The sequence below is a fragment of the Eumetopias jubatus genome, unplaced genomic scaffold (assembly GCF_037043125.1).
Source record: "Eumetopias jubatus isolate StellerSeaLion01/CBP00866 unplaced genomic scaffold, mEumJub1_p1.0 scaffold_1, whole genome shotgun sequence".
In the NCBI taxonomy this organism is placed as follows: domain Eukaryota; kingdom Metazoa; phylum Chordata; class Mammalia; order Carnivora; family Otariidae; genus Eumetopias; species Eumetopias jubatus.
In genome coordinates, this window is record NW_028274807.1 from 217,126,266 (window position 1) to 217,151,378 (window position 25,113).

The following is a 25,113-nucleotide window of genomic DNA, read 5'->3' on the forward strand; positions in this document are numbered from 1 at the left end:
TCCAAGCAAAAGGAGGTATATGAAAGTTCACAGCAGCATTATCCTCATTAGCTCAACACCGGACACACCAAGTGTCCATCAGCATGTAATGAATGAACATGTGTGTGGTCCGTCCCCACGCGGGAACACGCTCCAACCTTAGAAAGGAAGGGGCCCTGACACCTGCCACGACGTGGAGGGACCCCCGAGGACACCAGGCTCAGTGAGAGGAGCCAGACCCAGAAGGACACATCCTGCAGGACCCCACTCCCAGGAGGTCCCCAAAGGAGTCCCGTCCCCAGAGACAGAGAGGAGAGGGTGGGAGCCGGGGCTGCGGAGTCCAAGTTAAGGGATATAGGCTTTTTTTCTGGGGTGGTAAGAAGGTTCTAAGATTGATACTGGTGATATTTGCACAACTTTGTGAATATACCAAAACCCACTAGATTGCACTCTCCAGACAGGCGATGCACTACGTGAATTAGATCTAATAAAACTGTTATGTATCGGGGGCGCCTGGGTGGCTCAGTCATTCAGTGTCTGCCTTCGGCTCAGGTCATGATCCCGGGGTCCTGGGATCGAGCCCCACATCAGGCTCCCTGCTCGGTGGGGAGCCTGCTTCTCCCTCTCCCACTCCCCCTGTTGTGTTCCCTCTCTCGCTGTCTCTATCAAATAAATAAATAAAATCTTTAAAAAAAAAAACTGTTACGTATCAGGAAAGAATACTGTTCATCATCAGACACACCAGACGTGCAGTGTCGACAAGAACTGGGAACTCTGCTCTCTCGAGCCCTTGCCTGCTGTGGCCGCCTGCGCGCCCTCTGTCTGCTTTAACCAGGTGACATATGCACCAGGAGCGAGACCTGACACAGCAACGCCACGTCCCGGGGGCTCTAGGCCCAGGGGGCTGGCCCTGTCCTGGATGTGACGTCTCAGGGGGAAAGACCGCCCAGGCCCTTCACGAGCAGCTTCTCACCAAGTCAAGGTTAAGTCTGGGGAAACTGTCCACTCGAGCACTGCCGCTCTGTGGGGCTGCGGACAGCAGCTGAGGGGCCCCAGGGGGGAAGCAGCCACGGTCAGGGCCCCTGCACCCACCAACTAACGGTAGCTGGACACTGCCTGTCCTTCGCCCAGGCCCTGCCCTGGGAGGGCGACCTCATCACGAGCACCTCTCCTCCCAGAAGCCCCGCCCGTGGATGCCCCTGGCCCACCCCGCCTGGCCCCACTCGCCTGGCGCTGCCTGGCTCATCCTCAGAGCCCTGCTCCTCGTCTGAGGTCAGTGGGGAGTAGTGGGCCCCATTGGTCTGGCTCAACGGCTTCTCCTTCTTGAGAACGGGCGGCTGGTCGTTGTCCTGGTAAGGGACAGGGGAGCTCTTCAGGCTCTCGGGGGACGAGATGGCCGTGATTTCCAAAGGCTGGTTAATGTTGCTGACCTGAGGGACCAGCACAGACACAGCACAAGCCTGTCAACAGGCTCCCCAAGCACCGACACCCAAGGACTCCGCTTGGGTCCCTCCCACCCAGACCCGCCCTGGATCTCAGACCGCTGCGGAAAGGCAAAGCCGGCCTGCTGCCCTCAGAGGGAGGTGGCCCGTGGCGCCGGCCTGCTGCCTGTGCTCCTGGCGCCCTACCATCTTGGCCAGGCTGGGAATGCGAGATGCCACGTGCAGGCACCTGTGTGGGCCAGGGGAGCCAGCATGCCCTCCCCGCTGCGGCTCTGCCCCCCAGCCGGCCCTGGCTGGCCTTACCATAGAGTTGAGGTTCAGCGGGGACCCTGAAGACTGTGTGAAGAGGCCGGCAACGGACGGCAGAGCCCGACGCTTGGGCGACACGCCGGAGCTCAGGCTGGGGGTCCCAGCTGCCGCCCGCTTCCTCCTGCCCCGCTTGCGGCTGTCTGGCCCATGGCCCTGGCCACTGTCCCCACGGGCGCCCGTGGGCAGAGGGCTCGGTTTGCCGGGAGGCGACTGTTTGGCACTGCCGCCAGCCGAGATGGTAAAGACGATCCTCCTCTTGGCTTCGCCCTCAGGGTCTGAAAAGCCGGCCTCGGAAGGAAGGTCCCCTTTGCTGGCCTCGGGGAGCGGGCCCTGGGCAGCACTGCTGAGCCGGGGGCTGGTGCAGAGCGGATGGGCAGGCGAGGCTGCACCGGAGCCGCGGGACTGCGGCAGCAGGGGTGGGTGCTGCGGGGTGGAGCAGGACCCCATGCTGGCGAACAGGCTTCCTGAGCCCGAGACCTCATCGAAGGTGCCGGGCTCGGCTCCGGGAGCGAGGGGGGCCGGGCTGCCTGCCAGGGCCCCACTGACAGCCACTGAGCCCGCGTAGAAGCCTGCCAGGAAGGACGGGGTTTCTCAGTGGGGGACGCCACTGCCTGGGGTGCAGCTGGTGAGCAAGCTCCACACTTGGGAACCCGCCTTCCATGTGCTTCCCTCGAGTACCGGAAACAGGCACCAGCGACCGGGCACGGCTGTGCCAGCCCTGGGGGCTCCTGGGCGGCCAGGCAGGCACGTGGCTCCGTCTGGCTTCTGGGTGTAAGATGAGTGCCGGTGCTGGAACCCGACAACCCCAGGTGGGCCTGGCCAACCCCCTCCCCCCACGGAGGCTCACTAAGGTCCATGGCCTTCTCACGCCACCTGCCATCAAGCCCTCCCTGCCCCAGATGAAATGGTGTGCCAGACACCAGAAGCAGGACCTGCCCTCCCTGGGTTAACACAGGGTCGGCACACGAACGACTAGTCCCTGGGCCTGGCAGTCTGGCCAACGGCTGGTGTAAGGACTTTCACTGGCACACGCCGCCCACCCAGACACCGTCACTGGCACACCCACGCCACGGGGCTGAACAGCTGGGACAGAGACCCGATGCCAGCGAGGCACCATGTGCCGCCTGGCCCTGTATGGAAAGTTTGCAGGGGCCTCTGCCAGCAACCATCAGAAGTCTCTGAAGGAGAGTCAGAGCCCAGCTAGAAACCGGGCAGCTCCACAAGGATGCCACCAACCAGGTGGGGCACAGCGCCCGGGCTGAACGTTGGGATGAAACGGCCAAAAGCTCCTGAGATGTGCCAAGGCCGAGCCTAGAGCTCCCAACCCCCAGGGCTCGTTGTGCTGCATGCCAATGGCCCTGATGCAGCTCAGACCCTGTGGCCGGTAGGAGGGGAGCCGGCTCAGAGCCTGGCCTGGCAGACGTGGGGTCCTCACATGCCCAGCCTGTCCGGGCCCTCCTCCTTCCAGCAGCAGTAGCAGAGGCTGGGGAGGGCTGGGCCCTGGGGGAAGGGCCAGGGGCAGGGACCCAGGAGCAAGAGGAGCACTCTGACCTGCAGGAGCTGGGGTGAGGCCTTTGCTTCCAGCGCCGTGGGCATTAGTGCCCATCTGCTTTTCAAGTGTGGACGAGGACTCTCGGGTCTGCGGCACAGGGCTGGGGGTGCTTCTCTGTGGAGAGAAAGTACACGCTGTCAGCTGAGCCAGGACTGGAGGGAGTCCCGGACATAAGCCACAGGATGTGCAAAGGGCCTGGGGTAGGGAGAACGGCAGGCACGTGAGAGCCGGCGCACAGAAGGGGAAATGACCTGCTCAGGGTTTGAGCACTATGGGTAGCCCTCAGAAGGTTCTGACGAGGTGAGGGGCAGATGTCTGACTCGGGTCCCAAAGGACTGTTCTGGCTACAGCAAACGTCAGGCTGGGGATGAAGGGAGTAGGGACGGTTGTTAAGAGGCTACAGCTATGATCCAAACAGTGATTCCACTCCTGCGTGGAGTGGGGTGAAGATACCCACCCCCACAAAATCTGCTCACGTGCATTCACAGCAGCGTGATTCCTAACGGCTAAAGGCGGCAACAACAAATGTCCACCCTCAGATGAACAGATAAACATGATGTGGTCTGTCCATGCGCAAGTCACTCAGCAGGGGACGGACCCCGAGCCCACAACGCTCAGGGAGGGAACCAGACACAGGAGGCCACACGGGGTGTGAGTGCACGCGTGTGAATGTATCTGTGGACACACAGATGTGGCTGCACAACTCTGAATGTACTAAATGCCACTACACTAGACCATGCACTGTAGCCGGGGGGGATTGGATGTGAATCATCTCTCAACTAAAGCAAAGCCAAGCCCGCGTCACACAAGACGCGCCATTCACGGGTGCACATGTGCGAGGCAGGACGAAGGGAGATGGGCTTCGTGCTTGTACCGAATCCAGACTTTGACTCCCTCCCCACCTGCACACACCACCTTCCACAAAAACAGATCTGAGATCAAAATGGGAAAATATTACTGTAACAAACTCTGCACTTCGGGGTTCTGTCTGTCTTGGGGCGTTGCGGTATGCTCCGAACTTATCAGCATGCAAACTAACAAAAAGTGACTAGGTCTTGCAGGGAAAAAACAAGACAATACCCTTCTCTGCCTACCCACGCGCTGCAGGAATACCACACTGCTGGAGCCCGAGGGCCTGGGCCAGTCACCCGAGGTGGCCGGCACCTTCCCTGGCTGGCGTCCACTCACCACTTTCTCGGCACGGCTGGGCAGCACCACACTGGCCAGAGGGATGCTGACGGGCAGCTTGCTCGGCTGCACGGTGCTGAGCGGGATGCTGACGGGCAAGCTGGTGATGGCCTCCCCAGTGCTGGCATAGGCGCGCTCCTTCACACCCTGCACACACACCAGACCAGACTCGCTCCTGCTGACCAGTAACGCCAGGCCCCCAGCAACCCCTGAAGGCCATGGGGACCCTCCCAGCACCGGAGGCGGTCCCTCGTCCTGTGACACCCACCCGTCTCTGCCACACTCCGCCTCCTGAAATTCCAGGGCCCCCACACCCATTACTTGCCCACGGACTCTCTCCTTCCTGTTCCTACGGGCAATGGGCCCTCACAGGAGCTCTGCTGCAGCACCACATCCCAGGCCTGGCTCAGGACACCCACTGCGCACCCCCCACAGCCTGGGCCCTGCTCACACCTTCTCGCCGCCCCTCTCCCCTGTCATCTGTAAGGCCATGGGGGACGAGGGTCGAGGGTCCTGAGGGCTCAGCTTGATGCCGTTTGCAATGCCAGGGCTCTGGTATGGAAGGCCGTTCTCCTTGGCGTGCTCAGCTCTGGGACAAGACACATCCCTGGTTACTTCTCTGGGGAGCGGCTACAGCCATGGGTTTGCATCTAGAGCTGGTGGCCCAGGCCTAGCAAACATCCCGAATCTCTTCCAAAGAACGGAGCACTCACTCAGAAGACCACAAGGTGGCCCACGGGCGCCAGGGCGGGGCTCGCGAGCTCCAAGTGCAGACTCACCGCGGGTGTAGCTCATTGGCCGCCGTCTTTCCACTGGCCACGTGGTCCTGGCTCAGGTGCCGCCTCAGCACCAGCTTGGCCGGGGAGAGCCGGGTGTAGTCGGGCAACGCCAGGCCCGACATCTTCTCGAGCCTCGGCCGGCTGCTGTGGCTGGGGGTGCAGGGTATGACTTCCTGGTCCAGGGGGGAGGCCAGGTACTGGGGGGTGTTCTGCTTGGACGAGGGCCGGCTCAGCGCGCCGCACACCTCATAGCTAGCTGCGTGGCCGTTCATGGAGAGTTCTGGGCTTGCGCTGTTCAAGTGGGACAGGGAGAACTTGGAGCAGTCCAGGTCCAGATGCAGCCGGCCGGGGTCAGCCTCCAGCTCCCGGCCCAGGGCTCCTTTCCCGCGCAGGTGCGCAGACAGGGCGTCATCCGGCGGCACGCAAGACTTGAGCTGCAGGAGCTCCTGCTGCCGCTGGCTCTTCTCCAGTTCCACAATGCTGATCTGTCAGGCGAGGGGAGGGTCAGGCCTGTTGCTCCGTGCAGAGGCCCGCTCACACCTCTGCCAAGTGCCCAAGGGCAGGCCGGCCCCCCCCCCCCCCGCCGGCACCCAGCAACCCAGCCAAGGGACCATCCCAGGAAAGCGCGGTGGATGCACACCTAGAGTGGCTGCAAGGATGTAGACCAGCTTTGTGTGTGACGGGGAAGCCAGAGCACCCAACCGCCCAGCACAGGGTGGGAAGCGCTGGGGACAATGGACAGAACAGCTAGTCTCAAGAGCTGTTCTGCCAACGTGCAGTCGGGGGAAGGGAACGGGGCGCAGTGACCCCATCTGCACCAAAGGAGACCACGTATTAACCGTCCCCGAGAAACCCTGGCACTGGCGCTCGGGGCGCGAGGCACTTTCTCTTTGGTTTGTCTGCTTTGTTTGTGCTTTGCCGATAATGAACGTGCCTTTATTCCACGGAGGAATCAGCACCCAAATGGCTCCTCACAGACATGAGCGCAGAAGCGAGCCCTGGCTCTGTTAACGAGGGCAGCAAGCCTCTCCTTTGTGAGAGGCTCACCTGGGCCACAACCCTTCAGAAAGTAGCTTGGCCCCGGATCCCGGGAGCGGAAACCACTCACAGACCCACTTTTGGAGAGTAGGTCTTTAAGAAATATCCTTAATGTGAGTCTTCGGTGCAGAACAATTCATGGTAGTGTCATTTTGTAACAAGAAAACACCCGAAAAACCCCGAGAGCCTGGTGACCAGGAGGGCTTCACGGTGAAGCCAGGCTGGGGAGACGCCAACTCCACAGGAGGCCATAGCCTTGCAAACGGAGCTTCCAGACGCCAACGATGGCCGCACACCCTGCTGTGGTCCTGCCGTGCCCGGAAGGCTACACACCTGGTCAGCCAGCTCCGGGAAACCTCGAGATTCCAGCGGACCTTGGCAAAAGCTGCAAGCTATTACAGTTTCCCGCGCAAGCACCGGGCTCCTCATGGGCAGCTTCACAAATGACTCAGTAAGGGGCACTGGGGAAATCCTAGGTTTTGAACGGAGCCCAAGACACTCTGGGAGCAAGTGGGGCCACTCAGATGCTAAGCCCCTCGCTCCCCTTTGAGGACCAGAGACAGGGATGTCCAGGATATCCAGGCTGTTACTGCAACACCACAACGAACCCCGTCCTTGGGAGCAGGACAGCTCCGGGGGGGGAACAGCTAATGGCGCTGCCATGGAAGCCCCCCACGGCCCCAGCCCCCACCTGCAGCTCCAGGCAGTGCCTCTGCTTCTCAGAGATCTGGGTCCTCAGGGCCTGCTTCTCCTTCAGCAAGTTCTCCAGGGACAGCGTGGACCAGTCCAGCTTCAGCTCCTCACACCGAGCCTTGAGCTGTGGGGACAGGGAGGTTACGGTCGTGAGCCCCAGCTGGGCAGACCCCTGCTCTGGAGCATGCACAGCTGTGGGGAGAATGGGGTGGGCAGCTGTCCGCCCAGTGGAGAGCAGACACTGGGCTCTGTGGGGAGACACAGCAGATGTCTGGGCAGGTGCCTCCGAGCGCCTGTGTGCCCGGAGAATGGAACCTGCTAAGAGAAGGTCTGGCTGAGGAGGCAGCCAGGGAAGAGACCAGGGTTCCCCTCCAAGAACACCCACAGGAAGCACAGCGAGGGTGCCCGCAGGATGAGACTGGGAGGCCCCGTTAGAAGTGACGCCCGTGCATGCCCAGCAAGCGTGCCCTGGTCCCCAGGAAAGTGAGGTCCAAGAGATCTGCACCCTGGCCCAAGGGCTGGTTAAGGAGACCAGCATGCGGCTGTGGGGTAGCAGAAGGATATCGAAGCCTGGGCCACCTGGAAAGCCCCGTTTAGTGAAGGCCTTTCGAGGGTCGTGGGCCCCACTAGTTCCGACGTGCTCTGACAGCCCAGGAAAAGAATGCACGACCATGTCCCGCTGCAGACTAGGGGTTCCTGGGAAGTGCGTGCTCGACAAGGATGCCTGCGCCCTGGTGAGCACCCTCTCATCCTGTCCAGGGCCCACACCAGAACCACAACCTGCATGCCCAGCCACTGAGGAGGCCCACCCTCTCCCAGGGGCCCACCAGCTGTAGGCTCTGGCTTCTCAGCTCCCTGTTGTCCTTCTGCAGCTGCTCCGTCTGTTCCCTCAGCTGCTGGTTGTGAGCCGAAATCTCCTTCTGTGCCTGGATCAGGTCGTTGTAGGTCAGCGCCTTCACACCCAGCTGGGGACACATGACAGCAGAGGTGGGCTTTCACGCAGGAGCGCAGAATGGCAGGCAAAGGGCAGGGGGAAGCCTCAGCGGGCCCAAGCCGCCTGGGACTGGGGCTGGGGGCCATTTGGGGGCAGTACAGGGAGGGCTGGGGCGGCGGCCGATGGCAGTCAGAGAGAGGAACTACAGTGACCCAGAGAAGGAACGAGGGGCTGACCCCCAGGGCATGAACCCAAGCCAGCAGCCGACTACACACATTCTACATCCCTCTGTCAGAAGACGTAAAGTGTCAAAGCACTGGAAAGGAGAAGGTCCTTCCAGATCTCAGCACTGGGGCCTGCACCCTGCTCCTGCCCCCACCCACCTAAATCCTGCACTTGGGGCTGTTCGCTGGGCCAGTGAGCCCGGGGTGGCAGGTGTGGTCTCCAGCACTCCTACCTCATCCAGTTTCTGCTGGAAGAGCCTCTTGATCTCCTCTTTCTGGGCCTGGCAGTGGCCGAACAGCTGCTGCGCAGCACCTAGCAACCGGGCGTTCTTCTCCTGGGGGGATGGAGCGTGGTGACGGCAAGGCCCTGTCCCCACCACGTCCCTTCCCACAAAGGGCCTGAAGGGGGGCTGCTCAGCTGGACATGCCCCGGCCCAGAAGGCCAACAACCCTCAGCCGTTCTCTCCGGTTAAGAACGTGACCCTGCTGCTTCTCCCTCTCCCACTCCCCCTGCCTGCGTTCCCGCTCTCGCTGTGTCTCTCTCTGTCAAATAAATAAATAAAATCTTTAAAAAAAAGAACGTGACCCCGTGGTGAGCAGCGAGACCCCGTGGCCCTTCTGGAGCCAGCAGGGACAATGCGCGGGCCTGAGAGGAGCCTGCTGCTTCTCCTAGGGCCAAGGCACCTTCTGGGGGACGAGAGGTGGGGGCACAGGGCAGGGCTCACCTTCTCCTGGTCCAGCAGCTGCTGCAAGCTGGCCTTGTACTGGGCTGTCTTGGTGTATGCCAAGAACTGCAAGTACTGAATCTTGAAGGATTCTACAAGGGGTCAAGTACACAGTTTAGCGCAGATGTGAGCCCACTGAGGCCGGCAGGAAGGAAGAGGGGGGCCTCACCACCTGCCGACATGCCGGGGGCCTTCGGTCCCCACCCTGGGTGCCCCTCACAGCACCTGCCACCACCACCCCATGTCTTCTTCCCTCCAACACCATGTGGGTTCCCGTTAGTAAATCCGCCCGTGTTCTTAAGAAGCACATGTTACTGACGTTGAATTGAGAAAACTGACAGCTACCAAAATGTGAAAAGGGATTTCTTTCACCCAATTTTTAGGGATAAGCAGCCGCTCGATCTATCCCAGCAGCGTGAGGACGTACGCACTCAGCTCAGCAACACCGGGGGCCAAGCTCACCCCCAACACGGCCTTCCCAACCCCATGCAGTGCACACGGGCCAGGTGGTTCTCTGGGGGTGTCCCGGGCGCTGAGGAGACGCCGCAGCCTCCCCGGCCCCACCCCCTCCATGCCGGCAGCACCCCAGTCCTGACCCCATGTGCCCCGGGGCAGAAGCCCGCCTGCAGACGAGCACGTGGGCCCAGCTGACAGTGGCAGCATGGGGGCTTGCTGGAGAAGCCCGCCGGGAGAGCAGAGCCTGCGAGGTCTGGGTGCGGCTCACCTAGCAGCTTCTGCAGTGCGGGCGGGGTGGGTGCCAGCAGCAGCTGGTCGGGGGGGTGCCGCTGCACACTGGGAGGTAGCTGATAAAACGGGCTATGAGGTGACTTGTACGCATCTGCAGGGAGACAGAGCGGCCACACATCAGCAGCAGGCTGGTGTCCCGGAGGCTCCCGCAAGTCTGCTTCAGGGAACCGGCCAGCTTGTTGACACAGAGACTGAACACAGGACCAGACGGCGCGTCTCGGCACTCTGAGAAGCAGACTCGAATCCCCGTGTGATCTAAGAAATGCCCGGGAGCCGTGTCCCCTCTGTGCGGTCCTTCATCAGAGCCTGGGGTGGCAGGATGATGGCAAGGCCCCCATTGGGGCTCGCTCTCAGGGAGCCCAGCCAAGTGCAGACAGGTGCGAGGATGCCCCAGCGTGCCCCCAGTAGGGTCTGAAACGTGAGCACTCAGCCACTCAGCATGAGGCGCTGTCCCAGCGGGCTCTGCCCCCTCACTGCCACAGGGCACAGGAGAGGGACCCCCATCCGCCGTACCAAGGAAGAGCAGCAAGGGGTGCGCCGGGACCGGCAGACTGCACGCCCACGGGGCCCCGCACGCGGCTGGCTCACCCTGCGGCGAGGGCGCTGCCGTCTGCGACGCGGCCTGGGCATGCAGGAGGTCCAGTGCAGTTTGGCTCTTCTTGGGCTTACGCTCCGGGTTCGCAGTGCTCATCTTCTTGGGACGCCCGCGCTTCCGGCCGGCCATCTTCCGCCCCTTCTTGTTCAGCTTCTTCTTCCGGGCTTTGGAGGGGGACGGCTTTTTGATGGTGGTCGCCCCAGCTTTTTCTTCCTCGGCCCCGGAATCCTAGCAGACAGGGGGGTGGGGGATGTCAAGGGAGCACCGGCAGGCCCATCCAGCCCCGTGAGCCTCCCTCTGCGGGGACGCGGGGTGAGCGCTCACCATCGGGGTGTCCGCGGGCACAGCAGCCTTGCTCTCGGGCAGCTTGGTGGGAGTGGCCGTGGTGCTCTTGTTGTCTCGCTGCTGCCGGCGCCGGGCCGCTTCCTGCTCCTCCTGGAAAGCAAGCGCCGGCTGTGTCCGCAGCCTGGCCCTGCTGTCCGGCACAGGCCAGGCCGCAGAGTGCGGAGGAGCCCAAGAGCGCATGCGCGCATGCACACCCCCGTCCTCTGTCAGAAAGCAGGCGGCCCTCCAACCGTGGACAGCGCAGGACCCTGGGGCTGGGGCGGGAGAAGCCGCCTGATGGTCATCTCCCCCCTGCTGGTGGCGTGCCTCCCCACACCGAGGGGCTGGCGCGTGCTAGAGCGCTGTCCTCCTCGGTGAGCCCACACCGCGGTAAGAGGAAGGACGGCGCCGGCCAGCTCCAGGGGGTGAGGGCGCTGCTCAGCACGTTACGACCCGAGTGCCCCTACACACAGTACGAAGGACACGGGACCCCAGGTGGCCAGAGCTGGCCATCTCTGGGGGGGCCTCTCTTGCTTGGATACTTGTCTGAAGTGGCTGTGAGGGTGGGGGACGGAGTGCCGGAGCGGGCAGCGGGAGGGACGCGGGAGCCCAGGTCCCGGCTCCCCGTGCACAGCAACTCAGAGCATCCCAGCCCCTCCGCGCCCCGGGCCTCAGGCCTGGGGACTCGGGTCAGGACAGCACAAGGGCTGTTCGCCATCCCGTACTTCGGCACAGCTCACCGGATCACCAAATCCCATTTCAGAGACTCATTCAACCCATTTCCCAAAAACGTGCCTAAGAGTTGTGGCCATGGAGGCTGTTGAAGACAAGGCAGGTGTGGGCCCCTAGGTCCCCGTCACTCAGGTCAGCCCCATTCCGCATGGCCACCTGCACTGGCACACCCTCCACCAGCAGCGCACATGTGTCATGAAGGCAAAGAAAAAACACACACTTACCCTGAGTTTTGGATTTTTCAGACTAGAAAAATAGTTTTCAAGCTGAAAATGCAAAGAGAAAAAACAAGGCAAAGTCTCAGAAGTCCGTCCCGACCGAGCCCTGTTGGGGTGAAAGCAATAGCCCACGCACGCGGACACCAGGCACGCGCAGAGCATGGCAGGGTGGCTCCCGGCCGGCCGGCCGGCAGGGGACACGGTCCTGCCCGGGGACCCGCGAGGCTCAAGGATCCCACTGTGCGGGCCCGTGCAGACCCTGCGGCGCCATCGCACATGGAGCCGGCAGCCTCGCGGCGGGCCTGGCCAAGAATCCGGGTTTCTGGGAGGCCTCTGACACCAAGGCAGAGCCGCTGTTCCACGAGTCCTCTGGGACAAGGTCTGCCCCACACGAGGGCTGAGGACAAAGAAGGCAGGACAGACCAGGGGCCCCCAGCCTCCTGACCCACTCCCATCCGTGCTGAGGGCTGGCTGGACAGCGCGCCACCACCCCCCCCCCCCCGCCACGTGGGGCACTCACTATGGTGCGGTCGATGGTGTGCAGGTAGTAGGAGACCGGCTTCCCCGTCCAGGACACCGAGCCTTTCAGCGGGGAGAGCTCCACAACGCGCATGATGGTGCCAATGTCTGTGTATACAAGAGGCCACGCTTAGGGCCCCTCCTGCACCCAGGGGGTGAGTGGGCAGGGCCCCCTGTGCCGCTTCGCATCTCAGTGGCTCCCTCCCCCCACGAGAGACCCAGGTGAGGCAGGAAGGGGCAGAACTGCAGTCCCTCACCACCCCAACCGCCCGCCAGCACGCCGCTGGGTCGGGGAAGCGGTGTCGGAGAGGCGTGCACACGGCTATGCCGATGGGCTTGTCCGAGCGGGGCGGGTGACATCGGAAAGCATTTGGAGGACGACTTAAAATCAATGTGGCGACAGGAACTCCCAGCAGCACCCGAGAAGTCACGAGCCCCCGAGGGCCATGCGGCCCGGCCCAGGGGCCCGGCTGAGCTCCTGCCGCGGGCCCTCTGCCACCAGCCCTCCCTGCACAGGGACAGGCAACCACCGCCTGCTCAGGCCAATCACAACAGGGATGCGAAGCGCTCGGCAAACCTGTCCCTCCGAGGTCCATGCCGGGCCACCCTGCCCGCAGAGGACACAGGGCCACGTGTGTGGACGTCTGTGGTGGTCAGGACTGGGGGTGCTCCTGACACCGAGGGGGTGGGGCCAGGCGTGCTGCTGAAACCCCCCCAGTGCCCGGGACACCCCCGCAGAGAATGACCTGCCCTGACGTGAGTAGCACCAGGGGGACAGGCCCCACATTGACACACGTCAGATGCTTAAAATCATGTATGTTAATAATTCAGCAGCGAGAGTTTCTTACCACTCAAGTTTCTGCTGTTTATTCTGAAGTTCAGAGGCGCAAAGGGCTTCGAGGACACGATTCTGCCGCCTGAAACACAAACACCAGTTACTGCCCCTCGTGGGGGGGCAGCTACACACACGCAAACGGAAGGAAACAGCGTGGGGCGGGGGAAGGAGCCGCCACGGGGACAGCGGCGCGGCTGAGTCCCACGTGCCTCCCACAAGTCAGAGCAAAACCAGGAGACACCTTCCCCGTGGAAGTCTGTCCCCCGAGTAGCCCTCGTGGACAGACGTGCTCTGGGCCCCACGGTGCTGCCCCACAGAGCTCCCAGCTGGGGTCACACTGGCACGGGACGGACACCATCGGTGAGGACACGCGCCCCCTCCGCCGTCTCGCTACTCGTGCAGACGAGTCCCACAGTCACAAGTGAGTCCGAGTGGCCAACGCCAACCCTGAAGCCCCACCACCGGACCGCCGGTCGGGCCGGCCACGCTGACAGCAGCGGTTCCGCGTGCCAAGCTCTGAGGAGGAAAAGACGCGCAGAGGGAGGCTCGTGAGGGAGCTCCCAGCACGCGCTGTAGGAAACACTGCAGATGGGTAGGTGCACGCTCTCAGAAGCCATACTTCTTGGTAGGAGAAAGAAAGAGCCAAATGGAAAAGAAACACACCTGCCGGCCGGGGCGCCCCCGTCCTGAGGAGCACCCAGCCACCCAGCCCGCGTCCCAAGAGCCATCCCCGGCAGGAGCAGGTGATGGGCCCAGCGCTGGGCCAGGCCAGGTGCAAGGTCAGGTGGCAGCCAGGGTTAGGGCCCATGGAGTCCCATCAAAGATCTCAGCAGCCAGAGGCTGAACAGAGTCCCGTGGGGCACCTGCAAACCGGAGTGCCTCTGAGGAGCGTGGTGCTGAGTGGGGTACACCCTGGGGTCCCCCACGTGCTCCAGCTAGGAATGCACCACCCCGCACGGCCCACACGGCAAGGGCAATGGGAGCTGCGAGGGGCCCCTGAGGGCGCGTCACTACAGGACAACAGGTCAGGCGGCTGGGGACTGCAGGGCTCGTTGCGCAGTCCCACCCTATCAGGTCCCCCAAGCCCGCCCACAGGACACCATGAGGGAGGGACCAGAGCAGCGACACCCCACGCCACGATGAGCCCGGACACCCAGCAGGCGTCATCAATAAACACGGAGGAACCCTGCTCCAGCAAAAGCCCCCCTGTGCCCTGGCCCAGGACGAGCCGGCCAGAAGGTGGGCCCTTGGGCGGGCGGCAGGAGAGCGACAGGTGGAGGGGCCCTCCGTTCTGTCCTGGGACTGGTGCGTGGCTTGGTGCCCTGGGACAGCCACTGTTCACTCCTACACAATGATCAGGAGCAACCCGGGCCGCGTGCGCATGCTCCCCTGCACACAGACCTGCACGCACACCACCCAGCTGTCAGTGCCAAACGCAGCTGGTAACCACCTGCATCTGTGCTGGGCTCTCCTGGGTTAGGAGCACCAAGGCCACCTCCAGGCCATCTCGGAGCCTAGAAAACCCCAGCATCTTTAGCACTTGTGTTAGGAGATGCAGTGACTGGTCAAGGACGAGGGCACTTCCCGAGGCTTCCCGTTCAGGCCCCTGAGCACAGGGCCCAGACGGGCCGATGCCCACAGTAGGGCCACAGCCCATGGCCCACTCCTCCAACAGGGCATGTCACCCTGGGGACCAGGGAGTCCAGCCACATTCATGCCAGGAGGACCCAAGAAGGACGGGCACCCAAGGCAGAGCTCTAATGAGGACGGCAGCAGCAGACCCAGAGCCTGGCGACCTTTCACCCCGGGCGTTTGGGAGAAGGGGAGTCCACAGACTGGGGTCTGAGCCCTTGGCTGGAGGACTTGACCCACAAGCAGTGGGTTCATCTCGATCCTGAAACACGGTGAGCTATGACCAAGGACCGGATTCAGTGCTACACCGAGCTCAGCCAGACAAAGGGCCCCCCACTGTCCCGAGGCTTTCTCCACGTGGAGAAAATGAAAAATGAAACAGCCAGAACCTTGACTCTTGGCTCAGTGAGGACACACAAGCAAGAGGCATGAGGGTGCAGACCGAGGGGAGCAAACAACCAGTCAACATGGCCCTCGTCATGGGAGAGACAGGAGGACCCACCGCAGCCCGGCCCCTGCGCCCCAGACAGCGCCCAGAGTGACCGGCACCTGCAAGAAGGTGATGTTTCTATCTTCCCTCCAGGAGCTCGCTGGGCTCTCCTGTGCTCTGAGTCAGAGCACACACGCTGCAATCCGCTGCAGTTACAAAGGCCTGAATCGGTGTTCAAGTGAAACTAGTTCACTCCCACCTACTCAGAAGGTTCTAGACTGGATGGTCTTCTCTGCCTGACATTCCAAGTGCACGAGGGCTTCGGGCACAGCAAAGGGAGAAGAGACACTAAGCTGCGCTGCCTGGCGCCTGAGGGTGCACCTTCCTTCGTCCAGCACCGGCAGGGTGGCTGTGGGAGCGGGACACGGGGCCCCACGGCACACACACTTCTGGTGCAGAGGGATTCTCGAGGCCACCACTCAGGACGGCCATCCTCAGGTGCGCCACAGGCTGCGGGAGCAGCCAGGGACAGCAGAGTGCTCCTGGGAAGGAGCAGCTTGCTGGGCCAGGTTGCAAGGTCAGCCAAGAGGCTGCACCCCAGCGCGCCGGCCCCTAGTCTCAGCTTGCCAAGATTCAGAAAACAAACTTTTCCCTAGAAGGTTCAGGCCAGATACAGTACAGGACCTCACTCTACAAAACCACCCACACAATTCCAAATCTAGAAGCCTCCACAAGCACAAGGAAAACGCAATCCTACCTAAATGCCAACCGACTCCCAGGGCAACAGCCCAGCTGGGGAATGAGAGCACAGCTTTCGAGCTCCTTCCAAGACCTCCCCACAGCTGTGCCCAGCAGCTCTGCTGCAAGTCCGAGACTCACGAAGCCAAGGGGCCTTCCCTCCCCCAACCAGGGACAGGAAGGCAGATGAAGGCGGCAGCGGCAGCTCTGCCCAGGCTGAGAGGGGCCCAAACACAGGAAAAACCCAGAAAAAGCCAAGAAACCCGTCTGGATGACCCCAGTGGCCTCACTGCCCCCAGGTTAGGGTCACCAGATGGAACAAGGACGCCGATCGAGCCTGAATTTCAGGTACACCGTGAGTGATCCCTCAGTATGAGCCTGTACTGAGACGTTATTCGCTGTCTCCAGGGAACCTGAGTGTGACTGAACGGCCTGCAGCCCGCTTGTTAATCTGGCCACCCACCCCAGGTCCCTCGGGCCCACTGGCAGTTCCGGCCTGCGGGAGGCCTAGGTGGCCCCACCGCGCATGCTGAGCCGGGAGGCGCTCGGCCCGCAAGCAGAGGGCAGAACCGCCGTCAGCGGAGCCCCGGCCCTGAGGCCTTCCGCCCAGCCCGCACGTGGAGGGCTGTCAGCACTTACAAGGGCCCCAGGCCCTGCGACCAGTGCCGGAGCTACAGACAGACCCGACCGGGTCTCGGGCGCCAGGAGCACATGCTGACCACGACAGGGCAGGATGGCGGGGCGGGGTACATTACCTTCCTTCATGTTCGCAAACCGCTCCTTCAGCTGGTGATCCACCTCAGGACCAAAGGCAAAATTATTCACAAATATAACACTGCAAAATAATATTCCAGTTGAGTAAAATGAAGGTTCCATTTCCACACGTGTAGAGTTCCAGTGCACACCACGCCTACCGCCTCCTCCACCATCAGATCCCCCAGCCCGGGGACGGGACCCGGGGGCGCGGGGCCCAAGGGACAAGCCAGCTGCATTGGTGGGTGCGTGGTCCCCGCCTGCCCCCGGGAGGTCCCTGGGGTGGGGATGTGGACGGCACAAAGGTCACCTGGGGACAGAGGAGGGAGGACCCCATCAGGCCGCATTTGAAAGGGAGCCGCCTGAGGACCTGCAGGACCAGAGGCACAGCCCTTCTTCCTCCCATGCGCTCTGGCACCGGACGACCCAGGAGCCTGGGTCCGAACACGCCAACCGGGGCAGCTGGGGAGGCTGCTGCCCCACTCTGGGCGCGCGGAGATGCAGCCCTGCCCGCCCGCCCGGGCCCAGCTCATGCCCACTCGAGGCACTCTCTGAATGGCTACGCTCTCCACACAGCCGTCAGCTGAGTCATCTCAAGACCCACAGGTGAAACAGCTCCCGACCCGGCTGTGCAGCTCTTCTCTCCCACATAAGTGCCTCCAGATAAGACCTGGGCCAGGGGGCAGAACTGTGGACAGAGGGTTTACGTCCTGTCTTGAAAGGGACAGAAAACAAACTGCGCTGATGGCCATCCCCTCGCTGCTTGTTTGGAGTCTCGACAGTCTAAAATCGAGACTCTGGAAGCCGTCATAGCAACCAGGAAACAGAACAGTCACGGGTGACCTGACCAGAGCGAGAACAGACGCCAGATGCCCAGTGGACAGAGCAGCAGGGAAGAATCATTAAAGACACGGACCACGCCCAGTGCACTCTCCCTGCCCCACCGCACCACAAAGATGAGGACAGGAGGCTTTAGGCTGAGGCGCAGGCGTCCTTGGGAGCCAAGGGACGGAGCCCTGACGAGACAGCCAGGCGGAAACAACTCCCACAGAGAGCGAGGCTGGCCTGTCCCAGTCCCTACTCGGGAACGGAGCCTGGGAAGGCACGACGTGAGCCAGCAAAGGCCCTGGGGATGGCTCTGATGGAAGAAGGGTGCTCCGAAGGCAGCTGCCCCTCCCATGTCATGCACGAGGAGTCCGAAGCAGAGATGGAAGTCCCTAATAAGAAGGGGGGGCTGGGAGGGGAGGGGACACCCCTGCCAGGAAGCAGAGCACCCGGGAGGTCGTCAAGGGGATGCTCTCCCATCACCAAGGCCTGTTCCCACTCTGCCTGCAGGACGAGGGGCAGACGAGGCCCGGGGGACAGTGCCCTCCCCGTGAGCTCTCACATCGCCAGGGTGACCACAAGATGAGACACCTTGGCCCAGATGCTGCTGGCCGGCACTGGAGAGCCCCCAGACCCCCACGGATGGGGACGCCCACGGGCTCAGCAGGAGTCTCTCAGGGAAAGGGGGAAGACCTGGCCAGTAGGGAGAGCAGAGTGGACCCAACTCAGATGAGGACTTCTCGAGGGACAGCCACAAAGGGAGATGCTCTGGAAAGAGCAGTGCCCAGTTTCTACCTGCCCCCAGGAGTGGGTGGGGACTATGGGGCTACTGGCAGTATGCGCCTGAAGGAAAGACAGGGAGAGGCCACATGGCAAGGTCCTCTGAGACAGTGGGCCACCGTCAGCAAGAATGACTTCTCCCCAGGAAGATGGCTCTGGGGTGTGCAACGCCTCTCGGACCCCCGGGCTTCCAGCAGTCTCCAGCTGACTGCCACACCCCCAAACTGAGGTCAGGGAAAGGGCTGCAGACCAGCTCCGGGCCCAGAGCGGGTCCAGAGGAAGAGGCGGGCAAAACTGCAGCACCCCAGATGCATGGGACAAGATGCCACCCCATGGTAGGTGCAGAGAAACAGCCCTGCCCCCACACCCGGCTGGGGGAGGTGCAGACACAGCAAGGACCTGCACTCTGAGCGCAGGGCCGAGACAGCTGGAAAGGGCCCTTCCTGACGGGTAGCCGGGGGACTGCCCTGGGGCCCTGGGGCCCTGGGTCTGGCTCCCGGACCACCTGCTCGCTACAGGCGAGGGACGGGGAGAGAAGGAGTTCGCCAGCCACCTCTCCCAGGTGCACCACAGCTGACCCCATGTCCAGCACCCTCCCCTGGGGCGCCCCCGCCCGGCCAGGCCCTACCTTGTGTTGGCAATCCGCTCTCTCCACTCTTCCGAGAGGAAGTCGCCTCTTTCCAGCTGAAAGGAAGACAACAGGAGGGAAGCTGACTCAGGAGGCCTCACCCAGCTTCGCGCCCTGCCCGCCCGCCCGCGGAGAGGAGATGAAATGAGCGCTGTCACGGAAGTGGGGACGACATAAAACCGAGGCAGTGGCGGCTCCGGGGCATGTCCACGCGTGGTTCCCAGCCTGCTGGCGGTTCTGGACAGAACGTGGGCCGGCCAGCCACAGCTATAGCGCAGAACAGGGGTCGTGCCCTTGGGAGGCGCCCCGGGCACACAGCACTGCTGGGGGAGAGCGCCGGCCCGGCCTGCGGCGAAGGCCAGGCTTGCTTTCTGTACCACAGAAGTGCAGGCACAGCGGCCGAGCCCGGTCTCCCGCGCCCTCACCTGACAGCAGCCCCGTCCGCGCCTTCAATGCCTGCTATCTGTGTACCCGGTTCTTAGTGACCGAGACGTCTGAGCTGTGGCATTCAGCAAACCAACAAGTCTATCGTTCTTCAAAAATGCTAACACACCAGGCCTCAGTGTAGGCCAAGGAAAAGCAAGAGCATACATCCCCACAAAACCTGTGCACACGAGGTCTCGGCAGCAGGATTCAGAAGAGCCAACAATGGAGACCATCTAAAATGCCCAGCAGCATGTCCCCCACGCACAGGAGCATCCCCCTGCCAAGAACAGGAGCCAGGCGCCCACACGCGCACCCCGGGGAAGGACCCCGAGCCCACGACGCTCAGGGAGGGAACCAGACACGGAAGGCCACACAGGGTGTGAGTCCACGTGGGTGACACGTCCGGAACAGGCTCATCCACGGACGGGAAGGGGGCTCGTGGGGGCCGGGGGGGTAAGGAGGGGGGAGACTGTCCTCACCGGCACCCCTACAGATGCCGCGAAGTGACAAGAACCCCCACTCTCCTCAGGAAGACGGCAGGAGCCCACTGGGGCACTCGGCCTGCTGTTGCTCAGAAAAGGACAGAACACCCTGAGCAGAGACAGTCCAGTAAGCACTGCTGACCCAGTGCAGAGGTCGTGTGCCAGGCCAGGATCCGATCCTACGCCCTCCAGCGCACGCACAGAGACCACCCAGGGTATCATGCGGTGTATGTGACGTGACCACGCAGGGTGCGGGCGGTGGGGAGAGGGGGAGGTCTACCTGAACACTCTCAGGCACTGTGGGGGGCTGCCCACATCCCAGCTGTCCTATCTCTGAATCCTCTCCAACCTGTGGAGCTTTCTGAATCTGCCACACTCCCGAGGACAGCCCTGCCAGGCCTCAGGAATGACTTGAGTCCACAGTCTTACTGGTGCTGCGAGAGAAAGCTTGCGCGGCGGGCCTGAGACTTCCCTCCCCAGAGGCGGGCTCCCAAGGCTGGCCCTCGGCGGCATCTGGAACCGGACTCCGGGCTCCCACCACCCTCACTGCTGAGGGGCTCGGGTCCCTGGACCGTCTGTGCAGACACGAGGCTCGGGCTGAGCACCTGCTCCCCTCCCGGAGTCTGGGGTCCGGGCCCAAGCCGGGCAGAGGGGCCCGCGAGACCGACCCCCGCAGAGAATCAGGCGCTGGGTCTCTGCCGGCCCCCTGGAGACCACACCTCACATGCGCGGTCCTGTCTCGTTTGGCGGGAGCTGAGCGTGTCCTGTGGGACACCCCGGGAGAGGACTCTGGAAGCTCGCGCCTGGTGTCCCCACCCCTGCCCTGAGCTCATCTGGCTTCCTATCCTCTCTGTATAAACCACAGCCGTGGGGTCGACCATCTGCTGAGCCCTGGGGGTCCTCCTGGCACATCCCCGCACCTGGGCCTGGGCCGGACACGGATGCTATCAGGCACTTCTCCATGTGGCCTCCCTCTCCCGGCAGCTCCCCCATCCAGGCCCCGCAGCAGCTCTGCTCTGCATGGGCAAGCTGGGACCCTCTGAGCGAAGGGACTGGCTGCGTCAGCTGTGCTGCTGAGGCCGGAGCACCCAAGTTAACAGCGGCCAGAAAGACGTGCGTGGCCTTCCTGTGCCTGCCCAGGGACCCCGTGAGCGGCCCCAGTGTCAGAGACCTTCAAGTACAGAAAAATCAGAGAAACGGGAAGACGCAGAAAAGGCCCTAGGCACGTACAGGTGCAGAGGCTTTCAGTGCCCACGACCACGCATGCCACAGACACCACTGGTCCGCACGCGGACCCAGGTGCAGCCCCACCCCCAGGCCGCCCCAGCTCGCCACATAGGTGGTCCTGGAGCCGCCCCCCCCCCCCCCAGCATGGAACACACACGCTCTCCAGTCAGGGGAAAAGAGCACAGCGACTGAGAATGAAGAGACCGAGGTTGGCCCCACCCACAGTCAGGTGCGCAAGCGCCACCCACGGGCACACCCTGGCCCTCGGCGAACCTGCCCAGGAGCAGCCCCAAGTCCACAGACGCAGTCCAGCTTGGCCGAACCCCCTGGCCCTGTCTCTTGGCAGCACCCGCCTGCCGGTGACCCAACCTTGCCCAAGACCAGAGGGGAGGTGGGCCAGTGCTTCTGAGATGTACGGGGCCCCGGCTGATGTGGCCCAGCCACCCCAAGGGCCACAGAGGCACCATCCTGACGTGGGCAAAGCTGGAGGGGTGGCAGGTGCTCAGGGGGAGGCCCTGCACATGTCCTGGAGAGAGAGGCCCCTGCCCCTGAGTGCAAGAAGTGCCTCAGCACAGGCTGGTCCACAGACACCCTGGCGCCGCCCCCACGTGGCACCTCCATGAGGCCATAGCCACCCAAGGTAACACGCTCTTGATGTTCGAGGCCCGCTGTATGCCAGGCCCACCCGACGGGGCTCATCGTGAACAGCACGGCTACTGTGTTGTGGGGACTCCGGGGGCCTGGGTGGGGAGCTGGACAGAGTGTCTCCCAGGCGGAGGGGGTACCTTGAGCTGAGACAGCCCGGCAAGCAGAAGCCCAGTGGAAGGAGGGAACGGGGCTCTGACAGGAGGAGGCATGGGGGTGGGTAGGTAGGTTCGGCACCCGGGCACCGCTGGGCTGCAGGACAGGGAGGCGGCGGCCACATGGGGTCCTTGGCCTGCACAAGCAGGCTCTGGGGCTTGGAAAAGCACATGGGCTATTTTTAGACTCCTGTTGGCTCTGTTTCCTCTTTGGATCTTAAGTAACAAGAGCAGGACTCCGTCCGCCAGTGAGGACGCCTGGTCAAAGCGACAGAAAGCTGCTGGGAAGGCCTCACGAGATCCAGGACGCAAGTTCCCGCCAAATGTGGGTGCTCATCAGTCAGCACACGCTCACCACACCCTGCCGGAGCCCTCTGGAAACAGACAACAGAACAGCAGAGGCACAGCCTGCTGCCCACTCCTTCCACACACCCCTGCCAAGGTCGTGCCCAAGTGTCCTTTGAGCCAAATTCTATTCGCAGCCACCTCGCAGGGGCTGAGGCGGGGCCAGTGAGCACTCTGCCCAACACGAGACCCAAGGAATGAGACGGTTTCCACGTGGGGAGCCCCTCCCCGCATGCTGACCACTGACCCCGGATGGAGACAAGAGAAGGAAGGAGCACGGCGGAAGGAGAAGTGAGCGAGCAGCGCCCCCAGCCTCACCACTGCCCCTCACCCCAGCCGAGAGGAGCTGCCAGAAGCTAAAACCAGGCTACAAACAGCGTCCTGGAAGCCGTGCCTGGAGCAACAGGGGCCGTTTCTGAGAAATGCGGCAACACCACTCCTACACCATGGGCTGGGGCTTTCTCACCAGAAACAAGAGGTGGTTTAAAACACGAAAACCTGTGTTTTAGGAAGTCCATTTAGGAATGCAGTCAGCATAAAAGCAGATGTGGGGACCGCACAGGAAGAAGTTCCTGGAAATGGAAACCCACTGGACTCCCCGCACGCTCAGCCCGAACGGCAGACCCCAGGGAGCCTCAGACGGGGGCGCAGAGACTTTCAGAAGAAACTGCAGCAAGACACAGGGAAGAGAAGCCAGGTCCCACTCTGCCCGTGCACATCCTGGCTCCAGGAACACAGAACAGAAGCAGAGGGTGCAGCGCCTCTCCCCACGGGGCCGGCATCACCGCACACCCGAAGATGCTGCGAGGAAGGAGAGCCACAGGCTGGGATCTCTCGTGGACGCGGGCGCAAACACTCTCAACAACCCGGTGCGGAGCGGAAATCCAACACCGTGTGAAAGCCACCGCGCACCACGACCGGGCGGGACTCACCTGGAAGGCCAGCTGGACACCTGTGCTTGCCACGTCAACAGGCCAGAGAGAGATCCCAGGAGCGCATCAACACATGCAGGGAAGGCATTTAACAAACTCCAACCCATTCAAGATGAAGATTCCCAAAATAAGAACAGAGGGACACTGTGTCCACTTGCTAAGGAACACCCAGAAAATACCTACGGCTCCCATCGCCTCCATGGTGAGAAAGTCAAACCTTTCTCAGTGAGCTCAGGAACAAGGCCACGGCGCCCCTTTCACCACTGCTTTTGGGCAGCAGACCATACATACCTACTGTTACGCTGGCTCGTGCGGTAAGACAAGAAAAATAAAACATACACAGCTTGGGAAGGAAGACCTAAAACCGCCTCTGTTCACAGGTGACACGATCATCTATGCAGAAAATTTGAAGGAATTCGGAAAAACAAACAACCTGGAGCCGATAAAACATTACAGCAACATTCTAAGGTAAAGGTATTATCGTATGTTGATATGCAACAGACAAACGTCAATTGCTTTCCTGTAAAACCAGAAATGGACAAGTGGAATTTAAAATTAAAAAGACAATACCGTTTACACAGACACCAAGACAGACAGACTTCAAGATCTACAAGATGTACAAGATCTACAAGAGGCAAACTCGGTGAGGGAGAGGCGGGCCGCGCCAGAGGCAGGAAGCTGCGCTACTGTCCAGACGGCAGTTCTTCCCGAGCTGCTGTGCAGATTCAGTGGCACCCCGAACCCAGCCCACCGCGAGCTCTGAGGTGGACGCCCACAGACTGACTCTACGCTGACTCCACAGTTTATCTGGAGAGGTGAAAGCCCCAGCGTGGCCGACACAGCGTGGAAGGAGAAGAGCCAGGCCAGAGGACGGGCGGACGCTGCCTGAGTGAAGACTCGCTACAGAGCCATGGTGACATAGATGGTGTGGGCTGCTGCGGGAGCAAACAGACAGACAAGAGGAGCAAGGGCAGAGCCTGCAACCACGGGGCTGAAACGGCTGGGCCTCCAAGTGCAAAGGAAAGGATCCAGGTGCTGTCCTTACAGCCTCACGTCCCTATAGGTAAAACACGGCTATAAAACTCCCAGAAGACACTAGGGAGCGAGTGTGGGTGACCCTGGGTTTGGCAATGACTTTCAAACACTACGGCGCAGGCATGACCCACGGAAGGAGAACCGTCAGGCCGTCCGAAGGAAAGGGAAACCTCCTGTTCCCCTCCTCCCCACACCCCCACTGACCTCCAGCCCATGACCGCAGGACTTATTCTAGCTCTCTAACGCAACAAGGAAGGCCAGTCCCAGCTCAGTGGTCAGCACCCCATGGTATGGCTCACTCTGGGCTGGTGATGGTGGAGAGGGCGAGACGTGAACACTTGTAAGAAGGCTCCGGGAGAGAGGAGCAACAGGCCGGGCCGTGGAACCAAGTGGAACCTTGGGGATTCGGGCCTCGAGCTCCGGGTACGTGTCGGTAATGGCCGGAGATGGGAACAGAAGGAAGAGGTAAAGATCCGCTCTGGACACACTGTGTGCGCGGCGTCCCCGCAGCGGCCGAGCGGGTGCGGGCCGCACAGCCTCCGCGTGTCCAGAGCAACAGACAGAGTAAGGGATGAGTCTTGGGCCCAGACACGTTTCGATGCGTGAGACACGGATGCCCAGACAGGAGTGGAGGCCAGGGGTCTAGAACCCCGGCCGGCCAAGGAGCGCAGGCACCGCAAGGCTGGGCCAAGCCATGGAGGCCGAGGCACAGCGGCAGCCAGGAGAGCTGGGGGGGTGTGCCGCCCCAAACCCAAGCCCTGCCAGGAGGAGGGACTCGGCATCTGGGTCACATGCAGCCAGGAAGGCAAGGAGAAGATGCCACTGGGCTGGCCGGTGGACAAGGGAAGAGGGCTTGCCATCCACACCCCGCGGCCCAGCCCCACACCGCTGCCACTGCACCGAAGGAGGGCTCCCTGAGACCCGCCAGGTGCCTGCTGACACGCCGCACACGACTGCGTTCAAGCGGCCGAGGACTGGGGCAGAGGGGCGCCGCCCCGTCCCACCTCTGTTCTCAGAGGGCACGGGGCAGGGGCAGCCCCCGAGGAGGCCCAGAGAGGGCAGAAGAGGTGGGAGAGGAAGGAGGGTCCTGCTGTGCCAAGCGGGCCGCCCCCCGCACGGCGCCACACGCCCAGCTCAGCCGTGCGCACGGCGCTCCACGCCAGGCGAGGACAGGCAGGGGAGTGTCCCCAGGAGGGAAGAGGAACGGCGGGTCAGGGGAGGAGGAGACCCAGAAGTGGAGCTGGATC

At 62.5% G+C, this 25,113-nt stretch overlaps 1 protein-coding gene across 8 annotated transcripts in view; it reads right to left on the reverse strand.

Moving 5' to 3' along the window:
* The window catches only part of DOT1L (DOT1 like histone lysine methyltransferase), a 64,843-nt gene that overhangs the window by 6,967 nt on the left and 32,763 nt on the right, over positions 1-25,113 (reverse strand). For 7 of the 8 annotated variants that reach the window (XM_028126078.2, XM_028126074.2, XM_028126076.2 and 4 more), the window contains 18 exons: positions 18,620-18,675; positions 16,389-16,468; positions 12,847-12,915; positions 12,000-12,106; positions 11,486-11,527; positions 10,530-10,640; positions 10,199-10,433; positions 9,588-9,701; positions 8,864-8,955; positions 8,372-8,473; positions 7,808-7,945; positions 6,979-7,104; positions 5,250-5,734; positions 4,924-5,059; positions 4,471-4,617; positions 3,282-3,396; positions 1,725-2,299; positions 1,207-1,409 (listed from right to left, as the gene is read on the reverse strand). In XM_028126078.2, coding sequence (XP_027981879.1) covers positions 1,207-1,409; positions 1,725-2,299; positions 3,282-3,396; positions 4,471-4,617; positions 4,924-5,059; positions 5,250-5,734; positions 6,979-7,104; positions 7,808-7,945; positions 8,372-8,473; positions 8,864-8,955; positions 9,588-9,701; positions 10,199-10,433; positions 10,530-10,640; positions 11,486-11,527; positions 12,000-12,106; positions 12,847-12,915; positions 16,389-16,468; positions 18,620-18,675 — 2,933 coding nt within the window. The remainder of the gene's footprint in view (positions 1-1,206; positions 1,410-1,724; positions 2,300-3,281; positions 3,397-4,470; positions 4,618-4,923; positions 5,060-5,249; positions 5,735-6,978; positions 7,105-7,807; positions 7,946-8,371; positions 8,474-8,863; positions 8,956-9,587; positions 9,702-10,198; positions 10,434-10,529; positions 10,641-11,485; positions 11,528-11,999; positions 12,107-12,846; positions 12,916-16,388; positions 16,469-18,619; positions 18,676-25,113) is intronic. The other variant, XM_088018396.1, reaches the window with a different exon arrangement.